This window comes from Rhipicephalus microplus, chromosome 9 (assembly GCF_043290135.1).
Source record: "Rhipicephalus microplus isolate Deutch F79 chromosome 9, USDA_Rmic, whole genome shotgun sequence".
Classification (NCBI taxonomy): Eukaryota; Metazoa; Arthropoda; class Arachnida; order Ixodida; family Ixodidae; genus Rhipicephalus; species Rhipicephalus microplus.
The window spans coordinates 7,169,717-7,196,283 of NC_134708.1; the positions used below are offsets into that span (position 1 = coordinate 7,169,717).

A 26,567-nucleotide genomic window follows, 5' to 3' on the forward strand; every position below is an offset into this window, starting at 1 on the left:
TAAGTTCCTTGTTGGAAATTTTGAACAACCTGTCGATGCTGTCTGAGGAGCGCTGCACTTATTGCCACCTGGCTCAAGCAATACATTCCCTTGTTTGAGCCTTGTTTCCAGTTTTGTATCTCTTTACAAGTTGTTAGCTTTTAAAGGTGCTGTACTTTTTTCTTTTTTTTTAACTCGAACTGCCTCGGTGCCCACTGTAGCAGTTGTACAGTCCGTTTTGGTACCTAAGCTGTGTACACTTTCCTTGTGCACTCTGTGTACAGACATGTTGTGCACTGTGATTTGTTTTTTTCTTAGATTTTTGTTTGATTTTTTCCCTAGGACATGCACCTACCTGTGGCAGTACAATTACTTTTCTTTCCGTCATTTATCATGCTGTGGACCACAATTTAGTCACCAGTGTTCTTTTGTATTGTATTTTTTGGCAAGTGTTTGAACCTGATACCTTGTGTTGCTACTGCTACTATGATAAACGAATGGTATGTTTTCCTCTAACCTACAATTTAAATGAAAGTGTGCTTTTTCTGTTCCAAAGCTCGGGGATGTTTTTGCTGTTACAATCTGTTTTGTTTTCTGAGTTTTATGTGGCAAGATATTGTGTTTTGTACTTTTGGCATATTTTCAGCATTAAGGGCAACATCTTGTGTTGCCTGTCGTCTGCCTGGACCGAGAACAATGTGCACTGTGATATTTGTACAGACGGCGTCTGGCTGTGATAAATAAATACGCATTATTCCATTCACGATATTCATTATTTCTTGATACCTTGATAAGTTCCCCCGCAACGGTGGCTCAGTGGCTAAGGCGTAGCGCTGCTGAGCACTAGGGCGCAGTTTCGATACCCGGCTGCGGCGGCCGCATTTCTGATGGAGGCGAAAAGCAAAAACGCCCGTGTGTACGAGATTTCGGCACACAATAAAGATTCCCAGGTAGTAAAACTTGATCCTGAGCTCTCCCCTACGGCGCGCTTCATCGCCTGCGTTGCGTCGGCGCGTTAAACCATACAATCAATGGATACCTTGATAAATCGTGCGGACATGGTGTCAAGGAACCTCGCCCGAGTCGGTAGGCGTGAAGGGCGCTCGCGGCTGGCGCAGCCACCCAGCGAAGGGCGGCCGGCCGGCCGGCGCGATGTGACGTCGTCGACGTCACGTCACGTGACGCGCAGGCCTGAAAAGCTTCCGGGGGTGACGGATCGACACGGGTCCAAAAATTGATATTTTAGATTTCATTGAATATTTTTATATTTCATGCACCTCTCACCAGGTAGCCCGAAAGTCAACTTCGTTTTATGATTAACGCCATAACTTACGAGAAAAGAAATATCAAACTTCACCAACACGGGGGCACCAATTTCATCACCTGTCATTTTCTAAAATTGCAGATGCTATAAAAAAACAAATATTTTTGTTTCGAGGAAGATATTTTTTACCTGAAATGCATGTCTAATGAAGAATGAATTCATACGGTTTCAAGTTTGTAGACCTTAAGAAAAATAGCTTTTAAAAATGTCTAATTTTGCGACAGTTTAAAATAAGTTATGTATTTCCATTTTTTTTCTCCGAAAGTAATGCAAGCAGCGTTTTCAAACTTGACACGTTTTAAGGATATAGTGTGTTCATTAGGTACATACATTATTGCTGCCGTAGGGCAAATGTAAATTTTTATATATAGCCTCAAAGTTCTCATATTGGCAAAAGTGTACTCCACCGAAATTTGAATAATAAAAAAACCCATCTTCGATTTTTCTTAAAATCTCGTAAATAGGCAACCGAAGGCCATCATAGAGTAATACAGAAAAACATGTTGCATTATTTTGTTTTTAGCGACAATATTCGTGGTACAAATCAGAGCTTTTCGAGAATGCGCTAATAAGTTGAGAAATCTAGAAATCGGAACGGAAAAGCGGCAATAAACTTCAAACGCGAGTAAACGTGGCTGCATTTGGTGAAGAAAGGCTGCTTTAGCAGATAGGAGTAACTATTTTGAACACAGTATTCTACAGTATTTGAATTCACTCGTACGTAGAGCACTGAGACTTCTAATATGTGGTGCCTCTCCATTACTGACACACAGGTAGAGCTGCTGCAATGGCCATGTGTTTGCAACACGTTGGGTAAGAGAATTGAATGTTGAATGAGTTCATAAACGATTCATAACAAATTTTTATCATTTCGGACACGAAGACTGCCGCATTAGACTGAAGAACACGCTTTAGGGCAAGTTGTCATCTGTCGTCTGCATAACAGATGAATTGCTGTGCGCCGCATCTCGGTGGCAATGCTTTAGATCATATGGTTCAAAGTAGAGACAAAGATTACGCCTTCCGTAATTTTATCGACAAAAACATTGTGAAATTAATTTTAACGTGCTATGCTTCAGTTTCGCATTCGCACTGTGGATACTTGTTGTTTGCTGAAGAGCTCCAGGTGTTGAAGTTGATAACAGTGTGCAGTACCCTTCTGACCGCGGTCATTTCTCTATGCCATGGTTCCTTCCTCCGTGCTTCTGACCATTGCTAGAAACGTTGCTTTTGACAGCTCACGTGTGACAGCTCTTTCATGGGTTTCCGTTCATGAAGGGAAAGTGCGGTGAAAGGGTGAAGCTGTTGGAGTGGTGTTCGCATGCCTCTAAAGATTTGCCATATATTGGCTACTGGTTGGTGAACGTCCGTTATGGTACAGTGTACTAGAATACTGTAGGTATGGAGCAAAATTCGCGCCATCGTTGCCAGCTAGGTTTATCCAGGTAACGCCGAATGTGACGTTTTGTCCGTCGGCGGGCTCGAAGGTCTTCAAGACACTTTGTGCGCAATACTTTCCTTTCAGCTCGCCTGCGAATAGCACACAGTTTTTCAAACTCCTCATCGTTTGACGGAAATCTGTCATTCTTAGCTGAAAGACGTGCGCATGCTTTTAGGCAATGAGGCATCGTAGTGAGTAATTCTTTGTTCTTGGTGGCAGTAGTAATTCCTTTGCTAGTGGCGTCTTTGAATGCATCCCGATCTGTAGATCTTGTAATTAATTTCTTTGATGACATCTTTGCACCAACAGCTGATATCATGATTGGGTAATGATCACTCCCCCGTGTTTCCAAGTCGGTGCACCAGTGAAAGTTACGGGCAACTGAGCTTGTTGCGAAGGCAACGTCGATGCTACTGGTAGATAAAAGCCTCGTAGATATGTCATGCTGCCGTAATTGAGAGGTTCAATGGAATGTTTTGAGAGTAGTTCTGCGAGCTTGGCTCCTCGAGCACAAGTGTGTGAGCTGCCCCAAATTTCATTGTGGGCATTGAAGTCTCCACAAATGATGTGTGGAGAAGGTGTTCTTGAAATCAAATTTTCAAGTCTTGAAGCATCAATAGCCTTGCCTGGTTCCAGGTATACTCCAATGAGTGTGTATTCTTGTTTACCGATTGTTGTGATGGCGCACGCATATTTATTGTTGTGGGGTGGGATGTCGATCTCGGGGGCCAGAATATCTCTGCGAATGCCAATGAGTAATCTGCTGATATGGCCAAGCCATTTTGAATGATGAAAATAATACCCGTTCATTCTGAAATGTGGTCCGACTCGTGATTCAGAGATGACGATGAAAGGGAATTGGTACGCTCGTACCAGCTGTTGTTAATCCGAAAGCTTCGAGCGAAGCCCGCGAGCGTTCCACTGGAATATGGTGGATGTGCTAAATATTTTATGTATTCAGTTCAGGGGGCGATGTCGTTGGGGAAGCCATGATTGCTACTGTGAAGAAATGCGCCCCTGCTGTGCGTAGGACGTTGACAACAGGGGCTCCATTGCAAGGATTGCTTCTACGTCTGGAAAACTTCTTGATGACGGATTTGCGCGGACAAGCGCTTTGAGGGCTGCAAACAACATAGGAATCAGTATGCGTGTTACATCTTGATCGGTGTTTACGTGTTGCTGTCTCTCAGAGATCTCCTTGTCGTGTTGCAGCGACTGAGACTGGTGACGGTAGTGCTGGCTTGGTGGGTCTTGTGAGGTACGTTGCGATGATTTTGATGAAGACGACAAGCCCATGGATTTCCCACGTTTCATTTTAGTAACATCTGCGTACGTGTTAGCAGATGTCTTTTGGCTTTGTGGTGGTTGTTCCTGGGAGGCGTCTTTCATACTCGTGAATACCACATCAGGGCTAGGCGGTGGTTCGTTCCGCTTTGGTGGTTTCCCTTGTGCTTGCTCCAACGTGCGTGCAAGTGTAGCAGCCTTCTTTTTTATGCATCCTCCATATGAGGCCGGGTGTGGGCCACCGCAGTTTGCACATTTAGGCTGTGCTCTTGACGTGCATTCCTTGTGCGAGTGAGGCCCAGCACACACTTTGCAGCGCACTGGGCCTGGGCAGTGTCTCGATATGTGACCATGCCTTTGACACTTGTAACACTGTGTAGCTGTCCCATTGTATTCGGCAACCGAGTAACTACAGAAGCCAAGCGTAACTCTTTTAGGTAGCGGTGAATCCTTGCTAATTTCCAAAATGACAGACTGATGACGTACTTCTGTGACTTTTCCTCCCTCTTCGGGTGTGAAGGTGGTGAGCCTCCTCGCTGAAACGACTCCTTGATTCCATAGATAGTCTTGTAGTTCTTCATTTGAGTTGCTCAGAGGGACATCTTGTATTTTCCCATAGTTCGCCGTGTATGAGTACGGAACTCGGGCTTCTACAGCTACGCCAGCCAGTTCAGTCGCAGTGAGCAAAAGGTTTGCAGCGGGTAGGGTTGACACTGTAACCACCAAGCTTCCATCCTTGTTGAGGCGATGGTTAAGAACTTTCTCTTGGGCCGACGTTACAACCGCTGCTGCCACAATGTTAGAGTTGACCTTCCATAGGTATTCCGCCTTCCTCAGTAGGTCGGAAGACGACAGGAACACCAGTACCTCTTTTTTTTTTTTTTTTTTTTTTTTTGTAGGACACAACCGTGAAGGGCGCTTGGTTCATATCCTCTCCATTTTCCTCCGAAGGATCGGAGCTGTCCTGCTCATCGTGCCGTCGCTTGTTTAAGGGGTCATCGTCTGTAGTTTCCGCCACAGAGGCTGCAGGAGTAGTACTTGCCACCGCTGCCATAGATGCGGCATCGAGTGCATATGGCGGTGATGTTCCGTGTCGAGACGAGTACGGCGCAGCGCGCCTAGAAGACCGCTTCATGTGTTTCTTCAAATGGACGGGAGTCTCCAGGTCGTTTCGGGTGAAGTGCGAAGCCCAGGAGAGCGATAGGGACTGTCAGACTGAGAAGAATATCGAAAAAATAGGAACTGGCCTAGCACAGCTAATGCATTAGAACTTCACAGAGATAAATTGACATTTTCAAAATTATTAAGAGATGCCTAAAGACATGAATGCAAAGAAATGTACTCCTGCAAACGTAAGTAGGTATAAAGCATGCACATCGAGAAGTGATAATGAAATTTTAACAGCAAAAAAGTTATGCAAACAAAAAAACTCTAAGCCTGCGTGGAAGGTGCAGCGCAGTCACAGAGAAAGCCAGAAGAACGGCCTTCCAGAGTCTTTTAATTTAAAACACTCATTGGGTAACTACTGCAAGCACACTTGCTTGATACCCACTAGGGCATTAATAATAAACTTTTAGATAGTTGGTCGGCATTCGCTATGCTATTTTTCGTCATTCTTGCGAGAAGTGTGGTATCCACTAAACACTTGCAAGGAGTTTTGTGCCAATTGTTTATGCACTGGCTGACGACGGTGAGGAATTATGCCTGAAGTGAGTATCCACCACCACTGTTTATAGCTGAACGAAAACAAGCTTTTGTAATGGGTTGGAGTATTGGACGACCCCCTCGTTACGCTATTCGCATTGTGCGATGACTGGTTATTATTTCACTGTTTTGAAATGCTTTAAAAGTCATATAAAGGTGATTGATTTCCCGACATCAAGCCTGCCTAAGGCAAGTTTGCGAATTACTCACAAGCACCGGCGTAGCTCAGTGGTAGAATACTGGGCTGGCACCCAGCGGACCCGAGTTCGAGCTCCACTGTGTCATTGGTGCTAGATTTTTCTGACTTCGCGCAATGTGGTTACGGACACCGGCGGCAGTGGCGGACATCTGTGCGTGACCCGAGCTTAACTTTTTAACAGATTTCGCTGTAAAAGAGAGTGCGGTGCTAGTAATGTTCAAAAAGTACAACTTGTGACAAAAATAGGGTAGTATGCTAATCAATAAACACGTGATAGGACAACACTGGGCACAGGAAAATTGCAGGAAAACGTGTAAATTTTACTGGACTTGAATTTTGCATGTTTTCAAGGTGAGTGTATGCAAAAAAATAGGACCAACCACAAAGATATATATTCTCTGGAATTCCCAAAGAAAGCCGTCAGAATTGTGTAACGCGCGGTAAGCTTAGTTATGCATGTGCTTGCTTGCTATAAGTCCGAGTTTTTTCCCACCTCGTGAGACGTATAGCCTGTAATGTGTTTTGAGCTTGGAGCTTTGGTACAAGACAAAGACTCATGTCCTATTGTTAAAAAGGTTTATTTGTTCTTTTGCAAAGGCTGCATGTTTTTGGTGACTCGCATTTGCAGGTTTGTTTATACTGCTGACGTTTCATTTACCCAACAGGCAGTTTTTGAGAGCATGCAGATCAATATTGGTAAAAGAGCTCGCTCATTAGGGCTTTTCTTTTAAAAATTCTGTAAATGCCTTCCATGCATAGGACTGTGATTTACGCACATGGTCCTGGGTGCTTGAGCAGGCAATTGTTGATATAACCTTGCCAAAGAACTCTGATTCCTTATTTTTGTGGCACGTCGTATAAAAGTATATACACTGTTTAATGCCAAAGATATGGCACAAGTGCCTAGATGGGAATTATAAGATACCAAATTAATATAGTTAGTTGATATAGTCAATTAAAACATTATTTTGTGTAAAACAAGTGCCACATCCCGGACAAAGTATTTTTCGGATGAATTGCACCGCTGTTAATATGTACTGCCCGCACATATCTGGATTTTGCTTGCACAGATAGTGCGCCTGTTTTTTGAGACACTGAAATACATGGATTGCTGACACGTGCCTCAACTGCCCTTTAAGGTTCGAGAGCCTCAGCTACCTCTATTCTTCTTTGTTGTCCTCCAGCGTTTACCAGAGAAGCAGAGTAATATGCTGGGATACCAGCTTTGCCTTTTTCACACTGCATCCCCACTGCAAAATGGCAAACGGCAGTGTCTCCGTTGACTTATGTGATTATTGCGGTTTCACATCCCATTGAAATAACATGAGCCTGAATTTCCATTTGTGCTCCGATTACGACACATTACGTCTGCTAAGCTTTCATTTTTTTTTTGTCTAAAAAGAAATAAGCTTCTCGAACCCTTTTGTGCTGTTCAAACTAGATGCATGTAATTAGTTACTGTAATTAGCAATAGTTTGATTGAATTGACAAAAATGCAAATGATTACAGGTAGTTTTGTATGTGAAAGATTGATTGATGCCGACACAAGAAGCATGTGTAGGTTCACTGTATGTTTGTTCTCGCTTTAACAGTGATACCTGTGCTGTTGCAGGTTGTTCCTTTGGTCCTATAAAGCATCCAAGATGTTGCCTGCATTGTAAATTCGGCAAATATAGATATTGACAGCTTCTTTTTTTGTTTAGAAGTTGATTTTCTGTTTTTGGTATCACTTCAGCATAATTTGTCATGAACTCACAATTGTGACGATGATATAGCAGCAAACATTGGTTCCACCGCTGGACCGGTGGTATTGAGTGTTGTGAAATTGGACGTTCCTTTTTTGCTTTTTTGGTGTATTGGATATTTTTAGAGAAGAGCGGGTTTTCTTACAATTTTATGCATAAATTTGACCTGTGCTTTCAAAGCATTGCTTTAGGCTAAATAGTTTGCTAAGAATAATATTGTATCTGTATGAAAGTTCAAATGTGTGTGCCGCTGTAACTTTAAAAAAAAGTCTTGTAGACTGGTTATTGTAACACTCTATAGTGGCTCTTCACTTTTATATCGTGAACATTTTAAATATTTTATTGCAGCTAAATTTTTTTTATTTTTTTACTGATTTTCTATGCAAGTTGGTGCACTTGATATGTCATGACATGAAAACTGTGATGCCCAAAATGCATGTGCCACTTTTAAGTTGATCAATTCATTGCGCAGTGAAAAGTAAATCAATAATTTAGGCTTCGGAATACAGCTTTACAAATGTGACTTTCACAAATAGCTATGATTTTAGTTGAGGATAGTGAGTATTATGTTGCAATAAAATGGAGTGTCTACACATTTATAGTCATGAAAGGGACCGATACATTGCCATGGTTAGAAAGCTATCATTATTATTAATGCAATAGTGTTAATTAGCTTGTTTTATCTAAATTTCAATGGTGCATATGCATCGTTAAAGCTTACAACACTTTTGAAAAGGAAGAACTATCCAGCTGATACTTAATGCGAGGAATTGCAGCACACGCAATATTGCATGGAAAATGTGTAAAGTTGCAGCAAGTACCACAGCATGTGAATATTAAATAAGTGGGCATTTTAGGTACGCACTTGTTCCAAGGAACCACCCATTACACTAAAGCATAATTGATTGTCGTCAATAACATCATCAATAAAGTGTACAGTGACATAGGTCTGGCATAGTGGAAGTGTCAATTGAAGCGAAGCCTGGATAGCAAATGAGGAGGTGAAGTGAAGTTAAAACTGATGTTATTTTTTGTTTGAAGTGCTTTGTTGTTGTGTTGTATTTTTTAGGTTGTTTTATATTAAGTTCTGCTGTCACACGTTACCCCTTACACCTTGTTTGTTCAAATGTGAAGTGATGCTTTTGCTTTTTTCAATTGCACTAATTCTTCTGTGCAAGCAAACTAGTTTACTATTTAGTTTAACGGTCTGTGCTTATTGCAGCAGCATACATGTAAAGCTTTCTCGCTGTTTATGTAGCTACGGAATCAAATTTTGATGAGCTAGCAGCAGGTGTTGTCGTGCACATCTTGAAGTAATTATTTCGCAGAGATGCAAAAAATTGTGAGAGACACAGGGTCGATGCAGTATTCCCATTTCAGAAACATTTATAGTTAGGCATATTGTAACATCTATCGGTAGGCTATGAGGAGGCCAAAAGTATCACAATTTAAATGACCATAACTTCCTGATGGCCTGTGGCTCCTGCTATATAGCGAGGTAGTCATATGAAGTCAAATAGTGCACGGCCACATAGTGCGTGACACGTGGTAAGCGTTGCCTTCCTATGCTTTCTATGACGTTGCAGAGTCCTCGTCGTTGGAGGCATCCCCGAAGCACTCCCCTTCATGGGTGTCAGCACAAGTGAAACTGCATTCCTGCCCGCAGTGCAGCTATGTGACAAAAATAAAAGCAAATCTCAGGAGACATCTTCGCACCCACACAGGCGAGCAGCCCTTCTCGTGCCACTTGTGTCCAGATGCATTCAGTGACAAGAGCACGCTCGTGGCTCATTTGCGCACCCACACTGGAGAACGTCCCTATTCTTGTATTCACTGCGGTGCATCTTTTCCACGCAGTGGGGCCCTCAAGGCCCACATGCGCACCCACACAGGAGAGCGTCCCTATTCCTGTATTCACTGTGATGCATCCTTTTCGCTCAGAAAGTCCCTCATGGTCCACATGCGCACCCATACAGGAGAACGTCCTTATTCCTGTCTTCACTGCAATGCATCATTTAGACACAGTACAGTCCTTAAGAAGCACATGCGTGCTCATACGGGGGAGCGTCCCTTTTCGTGTGACCAGTGTGACACGTCGTTTTCGCAGGAGGCACCTCTTGTTAGACACATGGGCACCAACACAGGAGAGCGTCCCTTTTCCTGTGACCAATGCAGTATATCCTTTCGTAGCAAAACCACGCTAGCTCGGCACATGGCAATCCATTCCAAAAAGCGACCCTTTTCCTGTGTCTTGTGCCCTGAATTTTTTACCCGAAAAAAGGAACTTGAAGATCACATGCTTTATTGCCATGAAAAGAAGATGACTTAATTGTGAGTGGCATTTGTTTTTTGTTTTTGTGGGGGGAAAGTGGAGGTTTTGTAGGTTTCAAAGGGGTAACGTAACTTCCTAAGGGCATCAAACGGGTTTTAAATGCTCGAGTTTTTTGCAAGATATTGATTTTTCACATGTTAGATATCCATTTCAATGCATCCTTTACAAGGAAATAGTGCTAACGTAAAAGTGAACCACCTGCAGGCTTTCTTTGAAAGAAGGTAGGTAGAATGAGAGGGAAAAGTTTGTTCAGGTTATAGTTATTATTTGAGGTTAGGTAAGGAGCATCATTCTGCAAGTCGCCCTGTAGAATGGCACAATGGTGGAAGGGATGGGAAGTCGTAAAAGAGAGTTATAGGCAGAGTCCCCCGATGTGGTCAGGGTCTGCCCATAAAACTGGAACTAGCCAGGACTTGTGGAGTAGTTGTGCTGATGAGCAGGAGGTGGTAACAGCAACAGTGTTTGTTTACATGAGTGATGGTAGCGTCTCTTTTATGTTACTGAATGTAGCAAGCTTACACGGACTCAACAAAAGACCATCCCTTTTCCTGTTTTCATGGCAATCCATCCTGTTTGAAGGAAGCGCCTCAAAGATCACATGCACACCAACATAAGGCAATGCCCCTTAGTCTGGGGCAACTGCAGTCCCTAATTTTCGCCCTGACCACATTTAATTTACACGTGGTCCTACCGTGATGTAGACAAGGGGCCCTAAAGATTAGAGGCTTGCAGATATTTTTTTGTGGGGTTTTGTTGATTGATGTTTTGTCGTTGCTGTTGATTTCCACTTGCTGATCAGGTTTTGAAATTCTTCGCCTTTTGCGTTTCCTTTACCGTGTTGCTTGCAGTGGCGTCTGTCGTGGTTACTTTCAACACAAGCGAAGAAGTTGAAGGTTATGCTTGCAATGAATGTGGACTGCATAGTTTTGTTTAGTATTGTTTGGCACATTAAGGGTACATAAGGTGATTACTTTCTCTGCAAAATAATCAGTGACCATTTTTTAGTGGGCAGTATTTAACCATACTCCTTTATTCATTGTGTAAGTTTATCATCCAATTGAATCTAAGAAGTGAAATTTGTATGTGTGCATTTGCTTGAACTACGCCTGTAAGGATCATCGGGTGATAATACAGGAGTGTAAATAGGGATATCAAAGAACGCAATAAAATGTTGACAGAACCTGTGTTCTCTTGTTATCTCTTTAGATTTACATAGATAAATTGATGTTTTCATAGTGCTTTTGATATGCCTGAACACAAAGAAATGTATTCATGCGAACATAAACATGTATAAAGTATTTGTATTGAAAAGTGATAATGAGATTTAGGAGCAGGAAAGTTATGTAAACAAAAGGGGAGCGTGATCATATAATGTTCAAAAAGGACGACAGGTGACGGAGATTGGGTAGTATTACTGACCAATACACACGTAATATGGCACCAAAAATTGCAAGGAAGTGTGAAAATTGCTGGACTTGAATTTTTTATATGTTTTCGAGATGAGTGTATACAAAAATTAAGACACAACTTATGAAATTTTCCCGAACATATAGATGCTCTGAAATCATAGAAATTCATCGTTGTGTAACACACAGCAAGATTATTTTTGCATCTGCTTGTGTGCCAGAAGTTAGTTTTTTTCTTTCTCACCTCATGACATGCTTGGCCTGGGATGTGATTTGAGCATGAAGCTTTGGTACAAGACAAGGGTTCATGTCCTACTGTTAAAACGGTTTTTTTTTTATTTGCTTGCAAAGGCTGCATGTTTTTGGTAACTTGCATTAGCAGGTGAGTTTCTACTGTTGACTTTTAATTGACCCAGGGGGTAGTTTTGGAGAGCATGCAGATCAATATTAAGAAAAGAGCTACCTCATTAGGGCTTTCCTTTTAAAGATTCTGGAAATGTCTTCCATGCATAGGACTCTGTAATTGACACACATATTCCTGGGTTCTAGAGTATCCAATTGTTGATGCAACGTTGCCAAACAACTGTGAATCCTTAGTTTTGTCACATGCCATATAGAAGTATATACTCTGTCCAAAAACTAGTAGAAGTGGCAGTATATACCCTGTTGAAGAAATGGCAGAAGTGCGTAGATGGGAATATAAGATACTAATTGATGTAGTTAGTTGAGATGTTATTTTATATAAAGCAAGTGCCACGTCACGGACGAAGTATTTTTCATGCTGGATTTTACTGCTGCCTATATTTACTACACGCACATATCTAGTTTTTGCTTGCACAGATAGTGCGCTTCTTTTTTTAGACAGTAAAATACAAGCATTGCTGACGCATGCCTCAACTGCACTTTGACTTTCGAGAGACTTTTCTATCTCCATTTTTCTTTGTTATCTTCCAGCGTGTATCACAGAAGCAGAATCATGTGCTGGGATACACTCTTTGCCTTTCTCACAGTGCATGCCCACTGAAAAATGGTGAACGGCAAGGTCTGCGTTGACTTATGTGATTATTGCGGTTTCACATCCCGTTGAAGTAACATAAGCCTGAATTTCCATTTGTGCTCCATTTACTACACATAACATCCGCTAAGCTTTTTTTTTTTCTCTAAAAAGAAATAAGCCTCTCGAACCCTTTCGTGCTTTCATTCAAACGATGTATGTAATTATAGAAATGAGCCATATTTTTATTCCAATGACAGAAATAAAGTAATTACATGCAAAATTGTATGTGCCAGATTGGTTGATGCCAAGGCAAGAAGTGTTTGTGGGTGCACTATGTGTTTGTTCTCGCTTTAACAGTGATACCTGTGCTGTTGCAGGTTGGTCCTTTGGTGCCACGAAGCATCCAAGGAGTTGTGTTCTTTGGAAATTGGCAAACATAGATATTATGAGGAAGAGCTTTATTCGAGACGAGCTCGAGCTGGCACACACTGATGATGGTATCTACAGATGAGGAATTGTACAAATAATGATGACACGTCAAATTGATAAAGAGGAGTCGGTGACGACGCTCACACTAATTCCCCGTCACGCTGGAAGCCGCCTCCTGGCCGTGCGAAAGACATTAAGAATTGCATCGGGTATACAGCTTCAGTTGAGAAACGTGCACAATTTCTGTCGCACAACAACGATGGTCGGAGGGAGGGTTAAGTGGTGAGATGCGGTAATCAACGGGGGACGTTTGTTCAATCACCATATAAGGTCCTATAATACAACTGAGTAATTTTGCAAATAAGCCAGGCACACGCACGAGAGTCCAGAGAAGAACTTCGTCTCCCTGAGAAAAGGTGACAGCACGGTGAGTTTAGTCGTAGTAAGCTTCCTGAGAGATGCCGGTGTTGATTCGGGCCAGATGACAGCAGTGCTCGAGGCGAGACAAAAGTTATGTGGATAAAGGGCCTGCTGAGATAGCAAGAGCCGAAAGGAAGGAGACGTCCAGAGTTACACTTGGAGAGGGCCCATGGGCCAGAAAATAGGGAGAAAAGCTGGTGGTGCGTTGCGTAGCTGTATTGAAGGCGAACGTTGCGAATGGCAAAATGGCGTCCCAGTTCGTGTGGCCAGGGTTGACGTACATGGCAATCATGTCCGAGAGGGTACGATGAAAGCGTTCCGTCAAGCCATTTGTTTGTGGATGATAAGTAGAAGTTGTCTTGTGGATGGTGTTGGCGGCGTGTAGAACCTCAGATACAATAGAGAAAAGAAAGACCTTGCCGCGGTCACTGAGCAGAACACGTGGAGCTCTGTGGCGTAAAAATTTCCATTTTAGGTCATGGGAAGGGGGCCGTACAAGTCTATCGCGATGACTTCGAATGGCAAAACGGGACAAGGAAGAAGTTGGAGAACGCCGGAAGGAGCAGTACTGGGTTGTTTCCGTTGTTGACATAAGGCACACGAAGAAACATACTTGGCAATGGCGGATGAGAGGTCAGGCCAGGTGAAAAGACTGCATATTTTGTCGTACGTTTTGTGATAGCAGAGATGTCCTCCTGAGAGCCGCTTAGAAGGCACGTGCTGATAGCCGCTAAAAAAGCACATCTGCTCCTCCGAACGCCCGACTTCGTTGGGCGTTTGGAGGAGCGGATGTGCCTTCTAAGCATGCTATTATGGAGCGGCAGTAAAGGTCAATGCGTTGATATGACACAAGGAAAGATGGGCGGCGGGATCTTAGCCAACTGAGACCCGCGATGGGTAATGCCACGGTGAAAATGGGAGACAGTGGGCTATCACGGTTGGGTAGAGGGCAGCAAGAGAGAGCATCAGCATCTCGGTGCCTTTTACCAGACCTGTAGACGACATCAAAGTTGTGCTCTTATAAACGAAGCACCCAGCGACCAAGGCGACCCGATAAGTTCTTTAGCGACGAAAGCCAGCACAATGCGCAGTGGTCGGCGACGACTGTGAAGTGGCGATCGTAGAGGTATGGACAAAATTTTTGTAATGCCTATACAACAGCAAAACACTCTTGTTCGGTTATTGTGTAATTTTTCTCGGCAGCAGTCAAAGTGCGACTGGCGTAAGTGATGACACGTTCGCGTGCGGTGTTGTCACGCTGCAGTAGAGCGGCACTGAGACCATGACTACTGGCGTCAGTGTGAAGAATGGTGGGTGCACCTGGATCGAAGTGACATGGTACCGGGTCCGATGTCAGGGCTTGCTTCAACGTCAGGAAAGCCTTTTCACAGTCTTCAGACCAGACGAATTCCGTGTTACTTGCGAGCAGTTCACGGAGCGTAAATGCAAGCCTTGCGAAATCGCGTATAAAGCGCCGAAAGTAGGATGCCAAGCCGAGAAAACTGCGCAGGTCTTTTTGACGCAACAGACGGGAAAACTCAAGGACGGCGGCAAGCTTTTTAGGGTCCGGTCGAATACAGTCTTTGCTCACTAAGTGCCCTAGAAACCTTGATCGTCTTGCTTGCGAAGGTGCATTTTTTCGTATTCAGCTGTAAACCATCTTTTGTAAGGCAACCTAGGACTTCTTCGAGATGTTGCAGATGTTGCGAAAAGGTAGACGAAAACACTACGATGTTGTCGAGGTAGCACAAGCAGGTTTTCCACTTCAGGCCACGCAGTACGCTATCGATCATACGTTCGAAGGTAGCAGGCATGTTACAAAGTCCGAAAGGCATTACATTAAATTCATATAGCCCATCTTGGGTGGCAAAAGCCGTCTTCTCTTTGTCAGATTCGGACACTGGTATTTGCCAGTAGCCCAATCGCAGATCTAGGCTGAAAAAATACTCTGCGCATTGCAACGAATCTAGCGCTTCGTCGATTCGTGGGAGAGGGTAAACATCTTTGCGCGTTATTTTGTTCAGTGCCCGGTAATTAACGCAAAAACGTACTCTTCTGTCTTTCTTTTGCACCAAAACAACTGGCAAAGACCATAGACTTGAAGAAGGACATATGATATTACGTCGAAGCATGTCTGAGACGTTTTTCTCGATTATCTTCCTTTCTATAAGAGACACGCGGTATGGGCGCCGGTGAATAATTCAGGAGCCGTCAGTCTGAATTCGGTGAGTCGCCGAAGTTGTCATACCAAGGACAGCAGAATGAACGTCAAACAAAGAGCGATGTCTGTTGAATAAATGCAGTAGTTCTTTACTCTGGGCTGCTGTCAGATCAGGGCTTATCATCACCGATAGAGGAGTGGGAGAGTTGAGTGGCGGTGCGCTTTGCTCTGGTAACAATTGCAACAGGATGCGGGTCAACAGCGCATGTCACTGTTGATCTACAAGGCAACAATAAGGGTTTGGGGGTCTAATTTAATGCAGTGTCACGTAGTTTATTTACGTATAGACCTACTGGAAGGCCGAGGAACGCCAGAAGAGCGAGGCACGTCAACAGGCCGAAAATACAAAACAAGCGCAAGCTCGGGTCGCACGTGTGCACCAACGCTGTGGCTTGCCGTTTCTTGCTGTTTCATCGTCGTTCGCATAGTTCCCTACATTGGCCCCCGGTGAATAGCGTAGCCAACCTGGCGACTTAAGGCGTAGTCACTATAGCGGGGTCGTAATACGGCTTGAGGCGACTCACATGCACAATTTCTCGGCCACGACGGCGTAAGTCATGAGACTGTGTCAAATGCTCAATCTCATAATTGACTGGTTACGTACGGGCGAGAATGCGGTAGGGCCCGTGGTATCGTGCCAGTAATTTCGACGAAAGGCCAGGAGTGCTCGGTGGAATCTAGAGTCAAACGAGAGCACCTGTCGTGAAAGTGGAGAGATGTCGGTCGGTGTCATGCCGTAGCTTCTGGTGGTCTTGGTCCTCGGTTGTCAGTGAACGGGCCAATCATCTGCAATCTTCTGCGTCCCTGGCCACATCAGAAATCTCAGTGTACTCAGAGGAGTCAGGCGTGTATGGGAGGATAGTGTCCAACGTGCACAATGGTTCGCGTCCGTACAACAGAAAGAAAGGGGAAAACCCTGTTGTCGCATGCGTAGCGGTGTTATACGCATACATGACAAATGGAAGGACAGTGTCCCAATCGGTCTGGTCTGAAGCTGTGTACATCGTCCACATATCACCGAGAGTGCAATTAAATCGTTCTGTGATGCCATTCGTCTGCGGGTGATATGCTGTCGTCATGCGATGAACCATGTTGCACTGAGCGAGCAAGGCTTGAATGGCGTCAGACAAGAAAACACGCCCCCGGTCGCTCAAAAGTTCGCGGGGAGCACCATGGCGGAGAACGAAGTTGCGCAAGATGAAAAACGCAACTTCCCTCGCGGTTGCTGCGGGTAGTGCTGCCGTCTCCGCGTAACGCGTGAGGTGGTTCGCGCCGACAATTACCCACCTATTTCCAGAAGACGACGTGGGAAGGGTCCGTATAAGTCGATACCGATGCGGTCAAATGGACGCGCTGGACAAGGCAGAGGCTGAAGTGTACCGACAGGGCGTTGAGGTGGGGCTTTACGTCGCTGGCATGCAGTACAAGCACGTACATACTTGTGAACAAATGTGTACATGCCGCTACAGTAGTACCACTGACGTAAACGGTTGTACGTTTTGAGAGCGCCGGCGTGAACGCTTTGCGGGTCGTTGTGGAAAGCTGTACAGATTTCCGAGCGCATGTGGTTGGGTATCACTAACAGCTACCTCCGACCTTCAGACGTGTAATTCCGCCAATAGAGGAGGTCGTCTCGAATAGAGAAATGTGTGGCTTGACGGAGGATAGTTCTTGAGACCAAATTAGCTAACGGATCAGTCGGAAAGGCGAGGAGTTGGGAAATCCACACATCTTCGTCTCGTTCTGATGCCATGTTTGTGAAGTCGATTTGTGTTATGACAGCTGATGAAGGTGACGAGGAGGTTGGGTCAGCCGGTAGCGGCGAGCGGGATAGCGCATCAGCGTCGGAGTGCTTGCGGCCGGATCGATATACAACACGAATGTCGTATTCCTGTAGGCGAAGCGCCCAACGACCAAGGCGCCTCGACGGGTCTTTGAGCGATGATAGCCAGCATAGAGCGTGGTGGTCCGTGACTACTTCGAAAGGGCGGCCATAAAGATATGGGAGGAACTTCGTCAAAGCCCAGACAATTGCGAGGCACTGTTTCTTCGTGACGGAATAATTCCACTCGGCTTTCTCGAGGGTACGACTCGCGTAAGCGACCACGTATTAATGGTATCCTGGTTTTCGTTGAGCCAATACAGCACCAAGACCGACACCACTGGCATTGGTGTGGACCTCCGTAGGCGCATCGGGGTCAAAATACTCGTGCTCCAACGTTGTGGTTTCAGTGACGCCTGCAAGCCATTCCGCAAAATTTAAATTCATGTCGAAGATAGTTGAAACATTCGTTCATGCTTAATATTCACGTACTGCGACCTTGTATTGCGGCTCACCAACAGCATGTGATGGATAATTACGCATGCTTATTTTGAGAAAAAAAAAGGGCCCCGCCGCGGTGGTCTAGTGGCTAAGGTACTCGGCTACTGACCCGCAGGTCGCGGGTTCAAATCCCGGCTGCGGCGGCTGCATTTCCGATGGAGGCGGAAATGTTGTAGAGGGAACTCTGGCGCTAGTGTCTATGGGAGCTGCAACGCACGGCGCTTCAGCGAGCATGGCAATGATGGGTAGTCACACCTTTCCTTACTCCGTGTGGGTAGTACACACATTTGTCTCATATTAGTACTTCTGGCCTGCTTTTGGCTCCGTGTGTGTTCGTGTGGCTTAGAGCTGTTTTCTTACGAAACAAGTATTAGCAAATGTTCAGCGGTTGCGCTTCACCTTTTTATTTTTTTAGACTTACTTCCCAAATTGGCTCACGAAGTTCAAAAGGGTTCAATCTTCCTTTCAAAACAAAACCGAAACACAGCAATAAACGGAGCCGCAAGTACGATTCGCCGCCCACAAGTACGAAGACTAGGCAAATGTGTGTACTACCCAACCTTCCTCCGTGACTACCCAACGTTTTTTTGGTACTACCCACGGAGGAAGGAAAGGCCTTTCTTTCCTCCGTGGTACTACCCATCATGGTGGCTAGCCACCACGGAGGAAGGACGTGCTAGCTACCATACCCACACTACAGTATACTGTACCCCCACGGAGAAACCTTTCCTTCCTCCGTGACTACCCATCATTCCCATGGTCGCTGAACGATCGCAGCGCCAGAGTGCCCTCTAGTTAATTTTGGGAAACTCTGTGCGGCAGGCATTTTTCTAAAGGAGGCGTTGACTTGATCTGGCAACCCTGCTGGCAACATTGAGTATTTTCCAAACTGGTGCGAATGAGGTACGTTGTTGAAACACAGTAATATAATAAATGTAAGCCGTTTATTAATGACTGCAAGATCAGCGACTCAAAGAAGTCACTATGTCTAGAGGGACGCTGTGGATTGGCGACGTAAGTTGATTTTTGAGTTCGCTACGATTTTTGAGTCGCGAAGTAGCGCCGCAATAGGCTTAGCACGAGCAATGGGAACGGAGGTTAGCTTGCAGTTGAGCGTACGCTTGCCAAATAGCGAGCTTGGTGTGATTTGACCGACGGTTGAGGAGGGGTCTAGGAGTCGCGCTGCTATGTTCTTGCCAGATTGAGCCTTACATGGATGATGCATTCTTGAAGCAAGCCTTCGCCGTGATGGGGGAAACTTGCTTGTCCACCAAAATCATCACGAATAAGTTAACCGGGTAAGTGGCCCCACTCAACCCCGCCGAATAAGCACCAGACCCAGTCTAGGGGCTCAACGGCTCGCCTGTGCTTCTTTTTCCATTATTCATTCGCAGGCTTCCTCTGGGCTACGGATTCCTCGAGTTCATTGACGAACACACGGCGCAGAGGATACTTCTCAAGTGCGACGGCAAGCCGATACCTCGCTCCAATCCGGTAAGAGTCGCTCTATCAATTTCGTGACACATACGTGTGCGCTCTCTGCACGCCAGCGGGGCTCTGTGTCATGGTACAGCCGCGGCCACGTTTGTGTAGAGCACGCGAACAGCCGGGTTTTGCTCTGCGGGGTGAAACCTTGGGGCAGTATCAGGCTCTGTCGTCGTCAGCCTGACAACTAGGTCGTGCATGCACCTGATACACCCCTTCAGAGCCTGAAACTGCCTCAGGGTTTCCGCCCCCCGAGCAAAATTCGGCTGCTCGAGCGCTCTACATAGACGTGGCCGCGGCTGTACAGTGCATCATTACTTCAGTACAGGTGACACCATGCGATAACCTCGGTCTGTTTCAGTGTGCGTGGAAATGGAAACTGCATAGCCTCGCAAAAAAAAAAAAAAGTCTGGAGATGTAATGTAATCACACCCAGGTAAATGGAAGCCACTCTCAATGGGGTGTTGTACGGTTGTTTTAATTTACTTCGTTAAGTGCAGCACGACACGTGACTATGGTGGCTAGAAGGAGAGGTGTCAGCATCGGCGCACCGGAGAGCGAGCGAGAATTCATCCGGATGCGGTGGCGCTGTGGTCGCTTTCGAGATGGCCCTCCTCGCGTCCGCATGCGCATATCAGTTGTTTTTCGTTGCAAATATTTCACGCTGCCCTGTGGATTGTAACAAGCGTGTATTGGCACTGAAAACTACGTGTTTTCTCACTTTTTAGTTTATCAGCTATGAAGCTTAGAAGATAGAGAATCAGATGATTTGTCGTGAGCTTGACACTAAAACAAAGTCCGTGCAGTTTTCACTTAATGCCGCAGTGTTCTCGGCGATGTCTCAATGCAGGTAAAGGTATCGGCAACCGTTACTTTTATGACTTGTGCAGTCAAGGTCTAATTTTACAAACAAGACATTTATGTTCACGAAAGCAAAAAACAGCATGAAAAATAAACACAACATATGCATTAAGATTCGAGAGAACTGCAAGTTATACGAAACTCAGCTAAAGCAAGTGAATAAGGCAACTAAAAAGGACAGTAAATATACGATGATACAATGGGCATACATACACACATGACATTGAGATTTGATTGGCAAACATAAATACAGTTACAAACCAGTTCACGAAAAAAATTATTTCTGCATATGTGAAACACAGCCAGACAGTAACATAACAATTTTCAATTGGAGATTTGCAAAATTGTGAACAAGAGAATAGTAAAATCACAAGAAACAACACAGTGTGAGTAATGTGCAATAACATAAAATAAAACCCTGTTCACTGAGTTAACATTATGACATTTACTTCTCAACTTCAAGAACTTTGTTTTTCTCTTTTTTTTTAATTGGAATCATTTTCTCCAGCAACGACAGAATGTATTCTCATCAGTGTAATGAATCTAATTATCTGATTTGTCACTTCCAGTTTGGGGTGTTTGTTCTCAGCCGACAATATTCAACCTCTTCACAGACAGGCAAGAGATAAGGTCTGTTATGCTTTATGCTGTCACTTTTCAACTTGTTGAAACTGAAGCAACAGGTAAATGCATCTTCCATAGCTTTGACCAGGTCTTTTCGGGTATAGAAGGCCACCTCTGTCTATATAACGTTTGAGGCATGATTCTGCCGGAGGCAACTGAAATTCTCAGAGTGAAGTAAAAACCTGCTACATTCGTTGCACTTCATCTTTTTCACCATCTCCCGGGCCACATAGCTACTGACGTAATAAGTGATCCGGGAGTCACTTTGTGTCCAATGAGATCACCGTGGTCAGGGAGGGCTTCACAAGCAACAATCATTTCATGAACCTCATTGAGGTGCCCCACATCTAGCATCTCATCCAGCTTATTCTGCAGTTTTATTGATGTATTGTGGATGCTCGGACATAGAAGGCAGCTCAAAACTCTAGAAGGTATGTTTCCACTAGAGAGTGACTGTGCCAAACTGTAAAAACTGAGGCAATTCACAGAGATCAAAAGCTGTGTCCGCATAGGGTGATCACTCGAGCCAGACATTTGTTTCAGAATACCAAAACGATTTTAAGCGCGTCTTGGCAGGGGCGAGACGTCAAGTATTTATATCCCAGTAGGGTTGACAGGCGGAAATGTTGTAGGCCCATCTACTCAGATTTGGGTGCACGTTAAAGAACCCCAGGTGGTCGAAATTTCCGGAGCCCTCCACTACGGCGTCTCTCATAATCATATGGTGGTTTTGGGACGTTAAACCCCACATATCTATCAATCAGGGTTGACAGGCGGGCTAGTTTGTACAAATTCATAATGGAATCATTGGAAGCGCAAACCAACGGGACACAAGAGAAGAGACAAACAAGCGCAGACTGAAATTCAGTTTATCCAGAGAAGAAATTATATACCAGAAAGAAGAGAAAAGGAAACAACTGGGGAGGAAATTCCACGTTGATCAGGTGTCGTCCAGAAACAATATTTCACAATCTAACAGTGATACAGACGGTGAACTAACACAACTATCAATATTCTTTTTAATAAAAAAGGCTTCTGCAATCTCTCTAGTTTTCATGTCATGATGGCTGTATAAGACAGATGTGCGCGAAAAATCAGGTACGCAGCCACACTTTTTGCAATGGGCGGACAAATGTAAACCCGGGGCTGATTTCAGCGCATGCGCATTGTAGTGTTCTCGCAGGCGAATATTTTTCGCGCACATTTGTCTCGTCGATATACGACGCGGGGCACTTGGCTCATGGAATTTTGTAAACGACACCGGGGCTCCTGTCCATTGTTGGCTGGTCTTTCGGGTGGGGGAGGAGGCGGCCCAGCGTACACGAAGGCACGTGCGCGATGCAAACCCCTTCCTTCTTAAAGATCTGCGCCAACATCTCGCTGGTTCCGTGAACGTATGGAATCGGTAGGCGTTTTGGGGGGCTGCCAATTAAGGTTGTTTGGGTTTTCCGTATCCTCTGTTTGCTCTGCGCGGCGGGTGGCGGCTCGAATGAAGTTTTTTGTGTATCCGTTTTTTCTGAGGTCAGCAATTACGCGAGCCTCTTCTGTCTTTCGCTTTGTGTCATTAGAGCAAAAGTTCTGGGCTCTCTCGAGTAGCGTGGTCACAACCGAGGCCTTGTGGCAGGCGGGGTGGGAAGAATCGAATTGAAGGTACCGGCCAGTGTGCGTTGGCTTTCTATGAAGGGAGAACTCCAGGCCGTTGCGCTTTCTTGCCACCTGGACGTCAAGAAAGGGCATGCAGTGGTCGCTTTCACACTCGGTCGTGATGCGGCGGCTGCATTTCCGATGGAGGCGGAAATGTTGTAGGCCCGTGTGCTCAGATTTGGGTGCACGTTAAAGAACCCCAGGTGGTCAAAATTTCCGGAGCCCTCCACTACGGCGTCTCTCATAATCATATGGTGGTTTTGGGACGTTAAACCCCACATATCAATCAATCAATCACTCGGTCGTGAATTGTATGGCTGGGTGCGCGGAATTCCCTTTACAATGTTTTCTACACACACAAACATTGGGGTTTCCTTTGCTGAACTTCACATGCTGTATGTGTAAACCATACAGATAAAGAGAAAGGAACACGCCTGGTGTGGTCAGACAGTGCTGAACTAGGTCTCACCACTGTTAATCAATATGTCCGACTTCTTCGAGCTGTGACGTCAAGTAACGTAGATGCAAGCCATGTATTTTGGTTCTGTGGAATCTTTACTTGAGTTGGTAAAAGTGTGAAGAGTACATAGGACCTTTAGGTGGAATCACGCTCATCTACACCAGTAAAGCACGTGATTGAGGACACTGTTTTTTGCAGCAGCTTCCTCGTATCAGCCACATGCTTGGGTTTGTTCTATAATTATAGCACAAGGTCCTAGCTCACAGTAAAAGTATAAGCAGTTAGGTATCATCACGGTGTCCATCTTTGCGTAGTTTTACCGAAGACAACAGCTGGAGCGGCTGTCTGGTAGCTCTAGACCAGTGCGCTTCCATCTTTACGAGCATTACAGTCCATAGTAGCAGTTGCATTGATTTTTGACTACGGCCGGTCTAGAGGTGCACGCGCGCTTCCTCCATTTGCGGCCCAAGCAGCCGCTGTGACTACAATGAAGCTGTTTCTATACAGTGATACCAGCGCACTCCGCGTGAGGGCGTCGCGCACCAACTCTTCAAGGCGCGTTTCGTGGCATGCTCATTGCATTACAAATCAGCTGTCCTCGGCTGCTTTGTCATGCTAATTATGTCTTCTGCACGTAGAAAATGGGGAGAGTAGTAGAGATGCGTGTGGGGACAGTCTGGCTTTCTCGGCGCTCATGCATTGGGCTGTCAATATGCACACACCTCTACAAAAATATCATTTTTGAAGGCTCAAACATCTAATATTCTCTAAATTCGAAAATACTTGAGGCTCTTGTGCTTGGATTGTATCATCTAAGTGCACGTTAAAGAAAACTCAAGATTGCTGAAATTATTGGAGCTTTCTACTACGGCGTCCTTCATAGTCCTCGTCAGGCAAGCACGTAGCAATATCGTGGTTTTGGTATGATAAACCACTGAATCGTGTGGTTGTCACTCTTTCCCAAAACGATCATATGTTTGGTCGCCATAACGATGAGATTACTGGCCACATTAGCTGAACACATCGGCTCTCCTGCGTGTGTATTGGGTTTTAGTGCCAGGGTCGCAAAGCTGCTTACGTTTGTTGTATTCGACAAGGATGCAGCTGGAGGCACAAAAGAATGCAAGAGGGTGGGTACCTAAGCCGCTTGCGGTTCCCAGCACAAAAATCTATATTATCTGAATAGCGCTGTGTTTGTTGGACTCCCTCTGACCTTGCGTCAACTCAACATGCTATAGACTAGCTAAGGCACCTTCATATCGTCTTCTCCGAGCCACACTACGTTGAGTCTGCTTTGTTGGCGCTTTCGGGAAAGTGGAGACAGCATGAACGAATGAATTCTTTTTTGTGGGCGGGTTGGATGTCCTAAGACCAACTAATGGATTCGCAACGTGCGGTATGTACTCTAATGAGTGTGCGGCAATGTGAATTTCTGAACACGTGTCCTTGGCACCCGTCATAGTGCGATGATGTCAGTGATGAGTTCAGAGGTCTTAAGGTAAATTTTGCACTGCTTATTCATGAAGCCTGGGATCGCTGACTGGTCGTGTCATTGTGCTCTATGCACCGATCCATACAGCTTCGCGCTATATGCGTTCGACCAGAGTGTACGTGTCGCAGTGAGATTCCCACTCGCGTTTTTTCGCATTCTTGCCTGCCTGTTTTACAAAGTGACTTTCTTGTGTGGTCGGTGTTCTGGTGCGGCGTTTGCACAGTGCGCACATGCATGGTGTACTGTTGTGTGCTGTTTTGGAAGTTGCGGACTGGAAAGACTGCCAGTGTGTCATTTCACCAATTCCCTGCTAACCAGGAACTATTCGCAAAGTGGCAGAAAAGCATTTCTCCGAAAAAGTCGTGCTTAATGACAAGATTTTCTTTACTGTTATTTGCAGTAAGCATTTTCTTGTGAGGGACTATGTTAGCGCATGCAAACTTAAAAAAAACAACAACAAACTTACTCCCCTGCAAAGAAACCACGCAAAGAAAAACTATGCTCCTTGAAGCAAACCGACCAAACCAAATTAAGGCAGAGCCAGAAGATTTCGAGCATTTCGTTTTGGAGGCGCTGGAAGGAGAAGCCGAACAGAAATTCAGCAAACACACGCAAGCACACACTTAGCAAGTCCTTCGACACATTTCAGTGATCTTTTCTAAAAAAAGAAATATTAATACAAAAAGGTAAATTTTGTGTCATTTCTTCTGCCGTTTGCCGACGGATCATGTGGCCAAGCCTTCAGAATGCGATGCATGAAGGTACATGTGCCCAAAGTGAAATATTCATTATTTTACTAATTTCTTGAAGTTACAGGTAACAAATAAATGCTTTACTAAAACCAGGTTGATGCTTTCCTGAGACCAGAGTTGTCATATATGCATGCTACCATGTTCCCATTGCATTGGTACCATCAGGAAATGCTACAGTAGGTGAAAACCCGAGCAATCCTTGCGCACGCTAGCCTTCGCAACAGCCGGGGGCGAGTTGGCTCGGAGCACCCCCACGAGATTGCGGCGATAGGTAGAAAACGGCCCCAGATGTGCAGGCCGTAAAGAAAGTAAGCACGCAACTCCAGACCGGCCGCGCTTTGACAGTGTTTGGCCCTTGTTGCTTAGTTCAAAATATTTGTGCTGTTTTAAGAGCTAACGTTAAGACAACTATCGATCTGACATTCTTTTTTTTGTTTCTTGTCTACTCTTCCAGAGCAAAAAGTTTAAACTGAACCACGCCTGTCACAGCAAGGACGCTGCACAGCAACTGTGGGTATCTTGTTTTCTTGTATGTGCTCTGATAAAAGTAATTCTCCCTTGCTCGTAGAGTTCCATTTAGAGGTACTTGCACGAAATTATTCCGTTGTCTCTTTGTTTTGATGTCAAAGAAAATGCCGAGCTCTTAAAGCCCAGAAAATGTTGTGATAAGCCTGAGTGTACTTTCAAAAATTTAATTACTATACATTAAGAGCTTACCAAATTTGCTCGTGTAATGAGCCCACCATTTTTCTTTTTTTTTTTTTAAAAGAAAACTTGGCACCAATTTGGGGGATGGTTTATTAAGTGGAAGAAAAAAAGTCACCGGAGTTATAACAGCTAAAATTTCTCATGATGGTATCTCTTGTTTTGGCCCGCGAAATTCGTAGACCAAATCTATTGTTTTTTTTTTCCTTTACGAACGCATGTGGATTGACGCTGAAGTGTCGTCTAGCGGCTCGGTTCCCATGCTCCAGCGCATGCTCAACTAACTTAAAGCATAAAACCAGTTGTATAGCTAGTTTGCTACGTCAGACCCGACAACAAAAGCGCAGCGTCGGATGGCGGCGCACGAACGTTGTGGGTGACATGCCGACAGAGCAATGAGCCATGGGGGGCATGTGGCGTGTTCCTACGTCGCGCGCCCGCTATCTTGAAAGCCATGCGTTTGTTTTTTTTGCTTTGTTCTTGTGCCGCTGTGTTTGCGTGGTGCTGTAAGCAAAGAGGTTTTTCCTGCATTCGAAAGATGGCGCTCTGCCGCAAAAAGCGCTATTAAATTTTGATTGACGTCATCTACGTTCGTCTGCGTTCGCGCTGCTTGGTTGCAGAACTATGCTTTGACTTCTATAGCGTCGTTATTTTGTGATATAATGGCTTGATTTGACGTTGTTTTGATCATCAACAGCACAAGCTATCACACCAAAATAAAATGAACAAATACATTAACT

At 44.9% G+C, this 26,567-nt stretch overlaps 1 protein-coding gene and 1 long non-coding RNA gene across 2 annotated transcripts in view; both read left to right on the top strand.

The window, feature by feature from the left end:
• The first annotated feature begins 2,508 nt into the window (after positions 1–2,508).
• Positions 2,509–9,395, top strand: LOC142771504 (uncharacterized). The gene is made up of 2 exons (XR_012885969.1): positions 2,509–7,488; positions 9,263–9,395. It is a non-coding gene; the product is annotated as an uncharacterized LOC142771504 (long non-coding RNA).
• Positions 9,396–18,660: 9,265 nt separating this feature from the next.
• LOC119163399 (tRNA selenocysteine 1-associated protein 1) overlaps positions 18,661–26,567 on the top strand; it is a 29,213-nt gene continuing 21,306 nt past the window's right edge. The window contains exons 1-4 of the mRNA XM_037415387.2: positions 18,661–18,818; positions 19,005–19,102; positions 19,199–19,298; positions 25,577–25,632. Of these exons, the coding sequence (XP_037271284.2) occupies positions 18,789–18,818; positions 19,005–19,102; positions 19,199–19,298; positions 25,577–25,632 (284 nt within the window). The 5' untranslated portion in view covers positions 18,661–18,788. The remainder of the gene's footprint in view (positions 18,819–19,004; positions 19,103–19,198; positions 19,299–25,576; positions 25,633–26,567) is intronic.